The sequence below is a fragment of the Thamnophis sirtalis genome, unplaced genomic scaffold (genome assembly GCF_051295495.1).
Source record: "Thamnophis sirtalis isolate CommonGarterSnake01/CBP01778 unplaced genomic scaffold, rThaSir2_p1.2 scaffold_5, whole genome shotgun sequence".
NCBI classification, from domain to species: domain Eukaryota; kingdom Metazoa; phylum Chordata; class Lepidosauria; order Squamata; family Natricidae; genus Thamnophis; species Thamnophis sirtalis.
Window position 1 is genome coordinate 36,794,441 of NW_028261385.1, and position 17,040 is coordinate 36,811,480.

General features: G+C 38.7%; 1 protein-coding gene across 2 annotated transcripts in view; it reads right to left on the reverse strand.

Annotated features, from left to right (window-relative positions):
• Nucleotides 1-16,430, reverse strand: part of TNPO1 (transportin 1) — a 50,054-nt gene extending 33,624 nt beyond the window's left edge. Inside the window, exons 1-8 of one of the 2 annotated variants that reach the window (XR_015696669.1) lie at nt 16,294-16,429; nt 16,013-16,126; nt 11,811-11,886; nt 9,771-9,920; nt 7,848-7,954; nt 6,799-6,932; nt 4,262-4,343; nt 3,274-3,396 (exon numbers count right to left, since the gene is read on the reverse strand). Coding sequence is in view for 1 of the 2 variants with exons in the window: in XM_087715661.1 (XP_087571787.1) it covers nt 3,274-3,396; nt 4,262-4,343; nt 6,799-6,932; nt 7,848-7,954; nt 9,771-9,920; nt 11,811-11,886; nt 16,013-16,117 (777 nt within the window). In the remaining variant the exon portion in view is untranslated. Of the gene's footprint in view, nt 1-3,273; nt 3,397-4,261; nt 4,344-6,798; nt 6,933-7,847; nt 7,955-9,770; nt 9,921-11,810; nt 11,887-16,012; nt 16,127-16,293 lie in introns of both variants that reach the window. The other variant, XM_087715661.1, reaches the window with a different exon arrangement.
• Nucleotides 16,431-17,040: the final 610 nt, after the last annotated feature.

Here is a 17,040-nt window from a genome sequence, read left to right on the forward strand (position 1 = left end):
TGGTTGGTCTAGTCGTTGGGTACCTTCTGGATGGCTTCAATAACCTCCGCCATCAATAACCACCTTTGGAGGTTAGCAGAAATAGGGCACTGGAGGAAGAAACCGGGAGGGTGGGAGACAAATTCCAGGGTCAGACAGAACCTGACCATGGCTCTAACCCAGACTGGTCGGCGAAGTGCCGTAGCCGCCCCACAATGGAAGCCCGATCCTGTGACTGGTTAGGATTTGCGGTAGTATTGGTTACTGCCTCCACGAAAGGGACATTTGGACTGTCATCCCCCCGCCCCCGTTGCTGCCGATACTGCTGTTGTCTAGGGCGCTGGGAAAAACCACCCTACTGGCAGAACCCTGATGGGGAATAAGCATTATTTCTAAAGGACCCCCTGTACTCCTGTCTGAAGGATTGTCTCTTGGTGTATGGGGAAGCTCGGGCGAACCCTTTCTTAGGGTTAGAGAGCAGGATCTTATGCTTGTCCTTGCCCTCGATCAATAGGGGTGTCAAAGAATCCCCGAAGAGGGTCCCCTCTTGGTATGGCTCCAACACCAGGCGCCACTTGTGTCTCAAGTCAGATTGCCATTGTCGGAGCCACAGGAGTCTGCGGGAGGCCACCGATGAGGTCATGGCCCTGGAAGCGAACCGGGTTGCGTTCAGCGTTGCATCAGCTGAAAACTGCACTGCGGCGATCATTTTATTAAGGTCCTGGTGGGCCCTAGAATCCCCTGTGGGGATGTGTTCCTGCAGTTGCTGCAGCCAGAAAAGACTTGAACGCGAGAAAAAGGAAGCTGCTGTTGAGGCCCGCATGGCACACACTGATACCTGATGCCCCCGCTGTAGGACCTGATCGGCGTGCCTATCCTTGGGTTTGAGGATGTCTTCCTGGGTGCCCGGCAGCATGGTGTTGGTATGGAGCACTGCTACAGGCACGCCGATGGTCGGCTAGATGAGGTTCTTGTCCAGTTGTTCCACAACATTGTAGAACTGTTTGTCATTGGCCGAGGGCGTCGGGCCTGATGTTGGCATGGTCCATTGGCATCTGACCGTGTCAACGAAGAGCTGAAGAATGGGTATGATGTCCGCCTCCACCTTGTGCTCCTTGAACAGCGCGCTCACCAATGGACTCTGTATCAGGGCTGCCGGGGTTGCGGCCTGGCTTTCGAAGTCTGAGGAGACCTTGGCCTTAGCCAACAGCGGTTTGAACAATGCTGGAGGGAAGAGACCCAAACAGGCGGGCTTGTCTGGTGCAGCATCTTCCTCCTCAGAGATGTTGGCGTCCCTGATCTCCCTTCTTCTGAGGCGAGGGAAGGGCTATCCAGTTCAGCCGGAGACAGGTGATCCATCAGTTCTGGGGCCGACCCTGGTCGTGGAGTGGAACGAGAGACCCCTGCTGTCACCCCTTGGCTCTTCTCCTGGAGACCTGCCACGATGCCTTGTTTAATGGCCTCGGCTATTATGTCCCGGAGCCCAGAAGCCATAGACTGTAGCAGCAAGGCAGTGGGCAAGACAGGCAGCTGACCCTCCTGGTGGAGCCCCGCCGCAGTGGGGGTGAAGGTGGCCTCCATCGGCCTTCTTGGTGGTCGCGAGATTGTACTGCCCCAAAGGGTGGACGTATCAATTGGGCGCATAGGGTTAAATGGCCCGTGGGCCACTTCTAGCTGCAGTGGTGGTAGTGGGCTGGGCCTGGCCGGGATGGCAGGAATCTTTTCAGACCGTTGGCAGGATGACCCTGGGTCCTCTCGGCTCTTGTCTTTGGATGAGGACTTAGAGGCCTTCTTTTCTGAGGCCTTGCTGGAGGAAGAGGAGTCTTTGCTCAATGCCTTGTCCGATTGTGCTAGGGAAGAAGGCTGCCCAATGGGGGACATGGGACTCTCTCCTACCGCAAGCGATCCGCCGGCTTGACTAGAGGGCCTGCTGGTCTCTGGGCCCAGGTCAGACATGCTGCCATTTGCCATGTCGCTAACAGAGGCGTTGATTCAAAATGACAACCGCGACGCGGCTCCACCCACTGCCCAAAATGGCACTCCCGCTCTTTTTCTGGAGGCGTGTAGGGCTCCAGTGACAGGAGGTGGTTTCCTGCTGCCGCCTGGCTTTGATCTGACCATCTGGGCCACCCACACCCGGTCCATAGAACTCGCTGCCTCACTGTGACTTTCCAAGGCAGGAGACTCCTGTCCGGCTTGTCTACAGCGCACCCGGCTCTCCGTAATAGCATGATGCACGTGCACGCTCTGCCGTCTCAACACTGGTGTGTGAAATGCTTTTCGGCTGCAAAAGACAAGCCTCTTAGGCAATCTGCTAAGCGGCTATCCGACAGTACTCTTTTGACAGATTGCCTTCTTTGTCCTCTGCAGTGAGCAGATCTCCCCGAGAGGTGTCGAGAACACAGATCTGTGGGCTGGAGCCCCGTGGCCAGACAGAGACGGACCCCCAGATCAGTCTCAAAATACTCACGACCCTTCAAATAGATTGCTCTCCCTTCTGACAAGGATGCAAATTGTCAAACCAGTAAGGTGAAGTAAACTGCTAATGCATGCAAGGTATAACACGACTGTCCCACAGTGAGCTGAATCGGAAACTAGGTGGTAACACTCACAGGGGTGGGTTATATAGTACATTGGCTAATTAATATTCAGACTCAGTCCAATCAGAGCCCCGAGAGTGTCAACCCATGCATGGATGCTATCTCCACCCTTACTGAGAATGTCCGAAACAGTCAACTTCATTATACTGGAAAAAGAAAACAATGAACATGTCACTTGCTATGGGACTTCTTCACTATTATACTATCTTGGCTTCTTATTTTTTATTTCCATATTTGTTAATATGGTTTTGGTAAGAAAAATATGTGAATGTGATTTTGAAAGATATAGTAGAAAGAACCAGTAGGAAGCACTAGGATTTACCGATTACAGTTTATAGCAAATGAGTATTCTTTTATGATGGAAAGATAAGGGCCTCTTGGATTTATAATATTAGATCAGTTTTAGTAATTAGATATTTTTACTGTTTGTTTATGACATAATTTTGTGATCAACAATATTTGAAAAATGACTGATTTTCTATTCTTTTTGTATACTTTTGTGCTGTATACTAAAACAATAAACAACAGACACATGCATATGCTCTTAAGAGAAAATAGACTAATAGGCAAACATAATTTGATTTTCAAGCATTTTCATATATTTAATAATGGAAAAGTTGCCTCTGCCAAAAATTTCTAAGTCAAAGAACGTTATCATCTTAAAACATTTTATAAAATACGTGCAATATGTTACCTCAACAATACTAATCATATGAGGAAGTAAACGGTCCATTCTAACTTCCAGCAGCATTACCAGAGCCCGACAAACATTTTTACGTACTTCAGGCTCCTCATCTCCAGCCAACGCAAACAGATTCTGTTAAAGGGGAATAAAAACTGTTAACTGTTCTGTTAAAAAAAATAAAAACCCCAAGAAGTGTTTAATGGATGGATGAATGGATAGATAGATAAACTATGAACTAAAATTCATAAAACCAACATCATTCTTTCAGTGATCTACATGATTTGGAAAAAATGATGGACTTAAGTTTTCTAGATCTCACTGTTGTAGAATAATATTCATTCTTTTAATTCAACAATGCATACATTTTACGGCATTATAAACATAACCAAATCTAAACTATGAATAAAGCTTTATCAGCTTAGATACTTTTAGTAGATGAGACAGAACTGTATTAATTTATATAGGAAGCTGTCTCTTCTAATGCTCAACATCATTCAGATCAGCTAATTACAAATAAAAGTGGTTGCTATGTATTGCAGACACATTTATTTACAAGCAAACAACTATACCAATCAATCCTGCCAGCACAGAAAATAGGAAGTTTAAAAGTAGACAAAGTGATGTTACCTTTATTACCCTCACCAACCAGACACCAGCATAGCTGGAAGTCAGAGAAATGGATACTGTTTAGGCCATTTGTTTGGCTAGACATTAATAAAAAGTCAGAAAATTTGGACTCTAGAAATATCTAAAAAACATCTCAATTATTAACTGAAAGAAAATTCTCAATTTTTATAGTTACTGGCATGGATTTTTAAGTGGTTTTTTTGTAATTGTTGCCACACTTTATCAAGGAAAATAAAAGGAATATTACTGTCCACTTGCTCTCTCTTCAATCCAAATGGAACTATTTTGAAGCAATGGAAAATGGCATTCAGAAAAAGAGAAATACATTTTAATTATCTAAAAGAGGTACACTCAAATATGAATCACCCACCTCAATAAATCCATCAATGTGCAGCATAAGGGCTTGAGTTCTACTGATGATAAACTGATTGACACAAGCAACTGCATGGGACCTATAAACATAATGTAAAAAAAATTTATACATTACTGTAAAAAGCTGAAGGAATAAATTTACCACTACTTAGAATTAAACTCAACATCAATCTTTTTGCAAAGGAAAAAATAACTTGATATTTAATATTGTGAATAAAGCATGTAGCTTTATTGCATGTCTGGAAGTTTCAGAAATATCAAAAACAATCTGTATTAGTTATATAGGTAGTTTTCACTTGACAATCATGTGTTCAATGGCCAAACTTACGGTAGTGCTGAATGAAGGAGTTACAACCAGTCCCTGAAGTTACAACCATTGAAGCAACCTGTGGCCATGTGATTAAAATTTGGGCACTTGGCAGCCTGCCCACACTTAGAACTGCAGGTCCCCTTAAACTTCCCCACCCCTCTACCTTCTTGCTCCATCTAGGCTCTTTTAGTACCCCACACTTCATGGCCCTTGCACACTAGCTGACCTTTGCAGTCTTCTTGCTCCTATTGGTGACAAAAATGGCTGGGCTGGCCTGGCCCTTCATAAGGCAGTTTGTACCTCACAAAGGGCCAGGGCAAGCATACCTTATCAACAGAGGTATTGGCTGGGGCTGCAAGTCTGCACTACTTTGCTGGGACAGGCTGGGGCTTCCTGAAGTAGCTGCACACACCATGCTACTGGGCCAGCCTGAAGCGATGGGGGTTCCTGGGATGGCTGCAGCTTTGTACTGTGATTCAGGAGTGAGCCAAGAAGCCTGAGTTGCAGAGTGGCAAACAGCACCACAGTCATGAAATTCTGGTGCTGTTTGCTGCCCTGTGAGGTGCAGGGCAGCTAAAAATGCATAGATGGGGGAAATAGACAGTTGAGGTGAGTGGAAGGAGAGGCAGTCCTTATCTTGAAAAAACTGAAGTTCAGGCCTTGGGAGGGACTAAGCGTGGAGTGGCTTGCATTGTGGTTTGTCCTTGGATAATGACCAATGGAATTCAATTAACAGCAGCAATGAAAATGCCTGGAATTGTGGTTGCTAAGTGATGCAATCCTCTGATGTCATACTTCTTTGCATCTTATTCCTGTATTAAACTTATATGCTTAACGATGGAAATATTAAGCCTAATTACTGTTGTAACTTAAGGACTACTTGTAGTTTTATAGCCATACTGTTATTTATTAGGAGAGCACCTCTATGATATTAGTCTTACTTAGTAGAAGAAACTCTGGTTGGATACCTTCCTTTTTATCAAGTACTAGTACTGATAACCTGGCATTGTCTGGGTATTTATTTATAGGGGGAAAATTTCCAGACCAAATGTAATTTCTAATGTTGGATTTTCCCCCTTATCAGAGGGAGCCCCCTTGTGGAGTACTGTGAAACTGTTACCATGGCAACTCTACTGCGCTGTACAGTAGAATCCATTTTACAGCAGTACAGTAGAAGCCATTTTAAGGCACAAGAAAACAGAAAACACACCCCAAGGGATGTTATGGGGGGTCTTATCCTCATGGTATTTGTTTCCAGAGAGTAAATCATCTGTGTACCAAGTTTGGCTGAAATTGCTTGAGGTGTTTCAGAGTTATGTTGGAACATACACACAGAGACATTTTTAGATAGGTAGATATAGATATATAGATAGATTTATTGATCTCTAAGAGCTAATAAAATGGTAGATGCTGTCATCTAAAGTTCAAGTTATTACTGTCTGATAATATCCAGAATGCATATTTAGTCACCTTTCAGGTAAACAGTTCAATATCATATGTCACAAGAATAACTTGTGAAACACGAACTGTCTTAAAGACAATGATGAAATGATTTTTCCAGTTCAGAAAAAAAATATTTACAGTTATGTCAATAGAAATATTTTTACAATATGTTGAGATCTGAAAAGTAAAAGCAAAGAATTATATTCATGCCCCAAACCTAGATTAAAATAAGTAGGATTATGCAAAGAAAATAACTCGGAAAGCTAGGAAAAATGTATAGGTTATTACTGGGTTTCTGGGTACAATTCAAAGTGCTGATTGCCATCTAAAAAACTCTGTAAGGCACAGGGCATGGATATTTCAAGGATCACCTATCTCCAATTGTCTCTGCCGTTTGGTAAGATCCAACAGGATAGGCATTTCAGGTCCTATCTATATTTAAAATGTCATCTAATGGAGCATAGGAGGATGCTTTTTCTGCTGTGGAGGCTGCCCTCTAGAATACCTTTCTTCCAAGGTCTACGTAGCCTTATGCTGGCCTGCCTTCAAAAGAGCCATGAACACCCTGCTTATTTCATAGGCCTTTCAGCCCACTACTTGGTTTGCTTGGCCTGGCCATACCTATTTGTGCTTTAATTGATTCCTATTATTTTTTCAACTTTTGTAAACTACCCCGAGTTGTGTATAAATGTATGATCGGAAAAACTAAAATAAATAAATTTCAACAGTTCAACAAAATTCTTTCCTGAAAACTTTTCAAAGAATTGACTAGAGAACTTTACCTTATTTTTGGACTGCTGTGTTTGAAGAATTGTAGAAACTTGGGGATCATGATATTAAGGGGACGATCTAAAGCATCACTGTCTAAGATTTCAGCTGAATCTTCACATATCTTCTGAAGAGCTCCAAATGCACCCTACAAGATAAATGTGTCTTGTTGATATTTATATAATGATATCAGACTCATTGTTATTTTCAAAAATTACCTCCTTTTTTCACTGCCGGCTGAATTCCAAATACAACTGACATCTTATTTACTTAAAAGGTATCTATGGCTACCCCACTTAGAACAGAATTAAAACAGCTTAAAACAACAATAAAACCAAGAAACAATAAAAACTATAAAACCAAAAGAAAAAGGCACAGCCATCTCACTTAAGCCCTCTTCAGACTTCCAAAAGACTAAAAGGGAAAGATTGCCAGATCCCCAGCAGAAGGATGATCCACAGAGCAGTGAAAAGACGGAAAAGACACGCTAGATCCTATTAGATGGCGATATGGTATTGAAACACAGCGCTAGGCCCTAATCTAGCTGGGCTCTTGCTAATACATGTTACTTTCTTCAATAAGAATTGTTAGAAAATTAATCAAAAAGTCAAAAATAGCTTAATAATATACTGAACACTATGACCATTTGGGGAGAAGCTGCCTATGATTTAATTCTAATCATACATTTCCATTAACAGATGGAAGAAAGAGTATACCTCTTCTTTTCAAAGAAGCATTGTTGCTGGTAAAAAAGATAGAAACAAGGTTCATGACAGAATCTAAGAAAATATTCCCATATCTGCTGTAAAAGATCACTGAGAGCCAGGTTGGTTTAGTTGATAAGGCTCCAGGCTAGAAACTGGAAAACAGCGAGTTCTAGTCCTGCCTCAGGCATGAAAGCTGCTTGGGTGATTTTGAACCAGTCACTCTTTCTAAGCCCAACACACCCTCAAGAGTTCCAGGTAGAAAGAAATAAAATTAGCAAAAATAGTAATTACCATACTGTTGACCTATTCCAAATAAAATAAAATTACATATTTAATTAGAAAAAGCAAACTCTAACCTCACAAGTATTGTAGTCTTCAGAATCAAGCAGGCTACAAAGCTTTGGTAAAAGTTCAGGCCAGTTCTGCAATTCTCCTTTTGAGGCAATAGTTGTAATCAAGATACCTTGAATTTGTTTGAAGAAATTTTAAAAAGTTATTGATAAGTTGCTTTAATGTAACAATATAAACATTAATACATAAATAAGAATGACCAGCAGAAAAGATTTAAAAACTTCTCTCTTTAAGTGACTCGATAAAGCATGTCTGCTTGTAAAGATGTATATACACACATACATTTTAGACGTAAGTGTAGACTGATATTCAAGCTGAGTGAAAACCTAATCTGCAAAAAAAAATGTCCTGGTATTCTTCTCAGATTTCTTAAAGCCATAAAACATTACCTTAACAGTAGACAAATTGATGACATATGCAATTCTACTTATAGGGTTAGAATATACACTTAAGCAGAGGTGGGTTGCTCCCGGGTCAGCATAGATCGGGTGAACCGGTAGTAGCGGCAGCAAGATGCTCTGCCCTCCCGCCCGGAAGCACTATTAGGAATGGGAAAATCTGCTCAATGGCTGAAGCTAAGAACCAAAGGCAGTTCTTTGGCGATCAACTTTCACCCTTCAAATATATCAAGTCTCCAATTCTACTATCGTTAATATAGCTGATTTAATACAGCAGCATCTGAATGGTCAAAGGTTGTCTTTCTCATCTATTGATAAGCAGAGATACTCGAATTCTATATTCTGGAGGTAGAAACCATTATGGCAATGAAATAAGCATATAAAATAATTTCTGTTCGTGCAACAGGGATTTCCTTGTTGTTAATTCCCACAAACATATCCAAATTTTCTCCAAAATACCTCTCACTTTCCCCAAAGATTTGGGAATTTGTAGAATGTTTAGGTAGATCTGCTGACATAAATACAGAGGAAAACTGTTGCTTATTTAAGACAAGAGTGGAGAACATACGGTTTTCATGTATTGCAAACTAAAACTTCCTTATTATCAATGAGACTGGAAGACACCAAATTGAAATATTATAAAGGAAAATTTTGCATGAAAACCACATCATAAATCCCAAGGTAGTAACATTAAAGCTAATCTTTGCATCTATGTTTGTAACAAGTCCTTTCCTATGTTTTCATATATTTCTTTTAAGGTTCTCCTATCTTCAAATCATATTCCCTGAAGCAGAACAGTGATCCTGTGTCAATGAAGACAGCTTTTTATACTGAAGATTTTTTAAGATTAAAAATATTCTTTCTGATAATATGCATGAGTATTTCATATTGTCATGTTATCCTATATCTAAAATAGCTAAAATAATTATCTACACTTTTATCATGAAACAAATTAAAAGCAGAAGACTTGGAATACATTTGTTGGAAATAAATATTAAATAAATGATGATTATATATACTATACTAGCCATCTGATTCTAACATGCCTATATCTGAACCAATTGATTACTCAATTATTTTAAAACAAAACAAAAAGACTCAGTCTCCTATCTTCAAATCATATTCCCTGAAGCAGAACAGTGATCCTGTGTCAATGAAGACAGCTTTTTATACTGAAGATTTTTTAAGATTAAAAATATTCTTTCTGATAATATACATGAGTATTTCATATTGTCATGTTATCCTATATCTAAAATAGCTAAAATAATTATCTACACTTTTATCATGAAACAAATTAAAAGCAGAAGACTTGGAATACATTTGTTGGAAATAAATATTAAATAAATGATGATTATATATACTATACTAGCCATCTAACATGCCTATATCTGAACCAATTGATTACTCAATTATTTTAAAACAAAACAAAAAGACTCAGTCCTTTATAACATCACACTTAAAAACTGTTACCGTTTGTATTTTACAATTTGTTTATTTAGCATAAACATAATATAAATATTCATGACTCACCTACAGTGGCTCTGATTAGTGGAGAGGAATCACCAATATTATTTAAGCATTCACTTTTAATGAAGTCAGTTACTCCATTAGGAAAGTTGTGAAAGTGAGCTTTGACATTATTCTTCAAAATAAGACCACTTAGTGATCTTGTTGGTTCATCTGTAGTAAGTTTAAAGAAAAGTCATTTGGGTTATATATTCCATATACCTACTTAAGAGCCAGCACAATTCAAAACATGAAATGCTTGATTTCACGAAGTGCAAGTACCAACTCAAACACACACTTACACTATTTAATATTACAATATAACATTAAATTGTATCACTCTGTAGGTATATTACAGTTTGCCAGTATTTCCCAAGATTATGTCTTGGAGATTCTCAGTCATCCAGGTCATGGTTGTCCCAAATATGCTTTTTCAAGAGGCAACTGGACTTTCTGGTTTTTCTTTGAAGATGTTTTGATTCTCATCTAAGAAACTTGGAAGAAAGCGAAACGTCTTCAAAGAAAAACCAGAAAGTCCAGTTGCTTCTTGAAAAAGCACCTTTAGGATTCCCAAGATTATGTTAAAGGAACCTGATAGGAACTATGACCGCTGAGATCATTATACCAAAAAAAAAGCAAGTTAAAAAATTTATTTTATAAAAACAAGAACACTTTGTCTTGCAATGTGCTTTCTGCTTTATCAAGGTATTCTGTGACAGCATTCATACTACCAAGCACATATATCCAGTTTTCTGTGGCAGTTTTCAGAAAAGAATGGATATCCTTTTACTACAGTATCTCCTCAAACACAATGCTCTATTTAGACTTTGAGATATAGATAACATTTCAAGCTTGAAATGGATTGCTCCACTCTTGTCAGGATTGTTTAAAATTATATTCCAACCTACAGTTGAAGCGCCAAATGTTTCCAGAATGGTTGCAATATAATCAGTATTTACAGTAAAATCAAAAGAGCTATTTTAAGTTCCAATTCAAAATCAAGACATTATGCATACACTTAAAAAAATACAATTAAAATTTAATTTTCAATCATATACAAAACAAAAACAATAATTAAATTTCAATTTACCAGATCTTGATGCACTATCTTCAAGTGGAATGGACTATTTTTTCACTGATTTAATTCATTTTTATTTATTACTGTATCATTATGCAAATTATTTCATAGATTCATTACACAAAATTACAAAAATGACTTATAACTGCATTATCAAGTGATATGAATTGTAGCACATAGATGCAATGTTATTTAATATACATAATCCAATTTAATGTATATGAAAATTTTATATATATTTAATATACATAATCCAATTTAATGTATATGAAAATTTTATATATATTTAATATACATAATCCAATTTAATGTATATGAAAATTTTATATATATTTAATATACATAATCCAATTTAATGTATATGAAAATTATATTTATATTTATATATATATATATATATATATATATATATATATATATATATATATATATATATATATATATATATATATATATATATATATATATATATATATATATATATATATATATATATATATATATATATATATATATAATATTAAACTGTTATTTTAGACAACCTGAACAAAATAGACTTATTTTGGAAAATGTTTCAAGATTTGGACTCAGGCTACAACTGTATAATTAATTCCATCATCATCATAAACCATATCCATTAGAATCTACTTTCTTATATAACAGGAATAATATGGTTTTGGATTACATCCAGGGTTTCAGAACACCTGATCATGGAAGGATATTTTAGCACAATTTTAACAATTATTAGAATTCAGGTTGGTACTGTCCAATATATGTATTATATTATTCAAAACAGATTTATTTGAAAATGAATTCCATTTATTTCTGATCAATTGTTCTTGTTCACAGAATAAAGAAAAATATTTTAGTCTGGTGAACTGAACAATCAATGAAATCTTGGTGAATAAAATACATAGAGACCTTTGGAATTCTGACCTAATTTTTCTAGTTATGTAATTACTGGGTACAAGTAACATAAAACTCACCTTCAGTTTTTAACTTTGTAAGAACAAATATCAGGTAGTTATTGAAGTCTGGATACTGATTGAGTTGTTCCAGTTTCTAAAGTTTTGTTAAAGGTATTTCATGTAAGATATGAAACACTGCAAAATTGTATTAAATATGAGTGAAACTAATTGTTTTTCCAAAACACCATTAGTAGAAATTCAGCAATCTAATTACCAACTAAATGTAATCAGGACCATAACTCCCATATAAAAAGCTAATTCAAAATAGATCTCATATATTCTTACTTGCAAATGACTGCTATTTTTTATCCCAAAGCTATTAGTAACAGTAGAAATGGCAAAGTTCCAAGCAGAATGCAAAACTGATTCCGTCTCTCCCTTTTCCTATAAAGAATTATCTTTATAATTAATAATAGCAATATCACGTACACTTATATACTGCTCCATAGTTTTTTACAGTACTCTGAGCAGTTTACAAATGCCAGCACATTACACCCAACAATTTGGGTCCTCATTTCACCGACCTGGGAAGGATGGAAGGCTGAGTCAACCTAAAGCCAGTCGGGATTGAACTTCAAGCTGTGGGCAGAGTTAGCGTGGAATACTACATTCTAACCCATTTTGCCTTCAGGAATTCAACATGTAACTCTTTCACCTCCATCACCACCCTGCAATAACAATCCTCTGAGATAGATTAGGTTGAGAGTGAGACTAATCCAAAAACACGCAATACATCATGGGTCAGACTTAAGACTAGAACCAGGGTCTTCCCACTGACAATCCCATGCCTTAACCACTACAGCATAGCAGCTGTTTAGTATATAGCACTGTTCTCTATTGTATGCACATAAAACTCTTCTCAATTACTTCTCCTATTTAAGATGGCAGATATATTCAGGGAACTTTCAAGCAGAATGAATTTAATATAAATAATATCAATCTATCTCCTGTAATATATTATTTTCAAATGTTAGTAGTAAAGTGCAACAGTCTGTAGTAAACAGACTGATTCTTAATTGCCTCCTGGTACAGACACTGGTAAGGCTTGAGGAACTCTGTACATATGTTAATAAAGTTTACATTTTGTCTAAATATCTAAAATTACTATCTGAAATTCAAAAACAAAGCAAGCTAGTATTTACATAAAGTCTAACTTAATAAAATGCTGTGTTAACTTAAATCCCGTGATTCTATACAGCCTTATAGAGGTGAGAATCCAAATGAAGTTACTTTGGAGCAGACATCAATGTGTGTATTTATAACATAAATATATGATTACAGTATTTTCTGAACCATGTCACCCAAAAGTAAGCTGCAAACAATAAAGTGTAATTTTTCCATTGATTAAACAACTCAGAATACAGAAATCAAAGGAGAAAAGCAGTCTAGCAAACAGGTTGGATTCAAGACCTGTCTACTATAAAATATTTGAGGTCTGGGTTTTAGTAACAGAAAGTATCCTGACAGAAGATTTTTTGAGAGCATGGTCTGCTATATTGCCTACCAGGCCTCGCTATATTAAATAATCAAGGGGCAGAATATGCTTTATCAACATACCTGACAGTCACTTTTTTTAAAGCAGGGGCATATTACATGTAACACATTCCAAGCTATTTCTAGAATACAGATATAGTCCTCAACTTAAGACTGTAATGAAACCCAGAATTACCATCGTTATGGTTTTTAAATTGAGGCACCCACACAACTGACCTAACTTTTATAATCTTTTTGAAGCAATCCTTAAGCAAACCTGTGGTCGTTATGCAAACACTGCAGTCGTTCAATTAATCAATGCAGTTATGGGCATGTGACAACAGGCTCTCTCCCCCCTCCCTCCCTTCTCTGCTTCCTAATCACCTTTTTTATTAACTATATTGATGTATTTTTCATTTTCTTTTTATTTATTATTCCACTATTTTACTTTCATTTTGCTTAAACTTTCTTTTTATTTCTTTGTGTTTTTATTGTTGTAATCTATCTAGAGTAGTCATAAGGTGTCATAGTTGGCAATTTAATAATAATAATAATAATAATAATAATAATAATAATAAAAATATCCATTTAAACAAAATTTAGCTATGTAGGTAATTTTCTTCTTACAACCACAATTGGAACTAGAATTTCCATTGTTAGGCAAGGTGGTTTTAAGTAAGTCATGTCTGATTTTTCAAATGTTTGCCATAGTTGTTAAGCAAATCACTGGTTATTAAGTGAAACATTCAGTCGTTAAATGATTCTTGCTTCCCTCATTGTCTTTGCTTGTTGGAAGCCAGCTGGGAAGGTTACAAACAATGATCTAATGATCACATGTTGAAGTGGTATGTAAGTTGAAGTGCTAGTGCTATCCTGGGATAGTGCAACTGTCATAAGCATCGTCATAAGCAAAATTTGCTGCCAAGTATCCAAATTTTGATCACATGACCATGGAGATGCTGCAATGGTCGTGTGAAAACTGATCATAAGTTTTTTTTTCAATGCCATTGTAACTTTGAATGGTCACTGAACAAATGGTTTTAAGTTGAGCACTATCTATATATAACTCAGTAAATATAAAACTGCTAAGAAAAACTCTTTTTCAAGATTTATGCTGGAATGATTAAATAAAAAAAAAAAAAGTACTTTACCCAACAGTAACATATACTATCTGTTTTGTACTTTACATAAAGTAACACAATTTTATCATTTAGGAAACCTAAAAAAAACCTATGGTCATGCATCGCTTTCAAAAGAAATGACACAGGATTGCAAATAAATTGCTTTTCTTTGGATCTTTAAAGCAGCCATGTCTTTTGCAAAGTTGTTTTAACAGCTCTTCTAGCTTTCTTCATATGGTTATGCAGGCACAAGCATTTTAATAAGCATATTGTAAAGCTTTGCAAAATCCTATTAATTTTGTATTCCCATCAACAGCCGAAGGAATATATGCTAGAAAAAAGAAAAATGGTAAATAATAAGTCATACCATATGATATGGGAGAATGTCTAGATGATATTTTCATACTTTTGTATTTTCCTGTGTATTCACTCTCATATTTACACTTAAATTTCATTTTAAACTAATTCTTTAGGATGTGAGATTATTCAAATGGAATTTTATTTAGCAGGAGTAAAAACTAAAAATTTAAATATGCCCTAATTAGCATTAAATAATTTTTTAAATTAAATTACCTGGCTTTAAAAATGCATGCACAAACAAAATGCACAGTATAATTACTGATACAGAAGATGCATTTACATCTAATTTGTACCAAAATGGAGCAGCAAAAACAATTTAGATCTTAAAATTCTACATATACAAAAACATGTAAAAACTACAAGTCTGAAACAAATAACAGCAAGCTTCTTTGATGTGAATACTTTCAGCAATTACCAAAAGCTATGCATAGTTTACAACTATTTTCTATATACAGAAACTTAATGCTTCACTCACTTCTCTATTGCCTTCAAAGACTCAATACACCAAAGGAAAACGATTTAAGAAGCCTAAAAATTCGTTTATTATTTTCCTTATCCTGAATATGATCAGTATGAAAGTGAAGGGCCAACAAGAACCTCACAGATGGCTCAGGGTGATATAAGTTAAAATGTCCCAACAGAAAGAGATAGCTAAAAGACTTAATTCTACCAGGTTTCTAGATGATCGGCAAAGATCATTCGAGAGAAAAGGAGCCAGTTGGGGTTTTCGGAAAGGAATTTAATGGCACAGATGGCCGCTCCACTATGACCAGCCTGAGACACAGGCCCAAGGAGAGTGGCCGAGCGAGAGCCTGGGAAAGCGACCGACACCGGAGCTGATAAAGGCGGGCCAAGCCTTGTAAAGAAAAACGGGGTTTGGCGCCAGACTCGCAACAGGTGCCGGGCCTGGGCGCAGGGAGGGGGAGGCAGAGCGAAGGCTTGGCTGCCGCCGCCGCCGCCTACAAGCTTCCTTCGCGATTCAAAGCCCGCGCCAGGCCAGGCGGGGGCTGGGCCTGGATTACCGCTACGGCCGGTCGCCTTAGCGGAGGCCCAGAGGCCGTTATCCTCTCCAGGGCTTTAACCCTCCTCTCCCTCACCCCCAAACGACAAAGCGGAGCGGCCCGCTTTGCCTTAAGCCCTTCCTTCCCCGCCTCCGGCGGGATTCGGAGTCATGCGGCAAACCGACCCAGCCGCTGGGCCTCGCTATCTCCGGTGCCGGCCTGGCCCGCCCGCTTGCCCCTGCCTGGCTCCTCTTGTGCAGGATACTTGTTGCACGGCCCTCTGCGTTGTAGTGTCCGGGGACTGCGATTCTTTGAGCAGCTGCAGGATCTGCTGAAGCCCCTGCTCGTCGGGTTTCCACTCGTACTCCATCTTGGCGCTCTGCAAAGACAACAGGCAGGAGCCGCCGTTTAGCGGCAGTCGCGGCGGGTGATGCTAGGCCCAAACTAGAAGGGAAGCGCGGCGCCCGGTCCTTCCGGTCCTCTTCGTTACCCACGCCCAGCCCCCCTCCCTAAGCTCGGCCCGTTGTTCCCGCGAGCCGGACGGACCTGCTGCTCGGTAGTCTCCGCTTCGGCCGCCGCTGCCGCCTACTATGCGCTGCGCGGAGCCGACTGAGTCACGGAGAAGAATTTGCAATCTGGCTCCCAGAGCCCGGCTGCCCGTGTTCCCCTGGGTCCTAGAGCACTCCGCACCACCCAAGGTTGTTCGTCGCCTCAGCTGCGCCAGGGCAGGCTGGTTAAGGCAGCTCAGGAAGGGAAACGCCGGAGCCGATTGAATAACACGCGCGCGCACCTCTTCCTTAACAGCCGAGGGAGGAAGTCTCTAAGTCGTTTGAACCAATGCCCCCTATGTATGCCATAGCCCTGGTGGTGGGGCTCGAACACTTGGGGCAGGCTCAATGGAAGAGAAAGCATTCCCCTCCCCCCCCCACACACACCAGCTCTTCCGTCTTCTCCAGCAGAGTCTTTAATTTTATTGTGAAATTAGTAATTCCATCCCAATAGGGAAAACGCTTCACTTTAATAGAGGGCTGAGATTTTTAACTCTTTCCTGTGCAATGCAGTTGTCTGCTCTGTGGGCCACATTGCGTTTGTTCTGTGTGACCTGCTTCCAAGAAAGATCATTTATTTTATTTATTTATTTATTTATTTCATCAAGCTTGTATTAAATAACATATAAGCATAAACATGATTTTGAATGCATGAAATGGATACGAATAAAAAGGGAACATCAAGACAGGGATGGTAGGCACGTTGGTGCGCTTATGCATGTCCCTTAGAGACCTCTTGGGAATG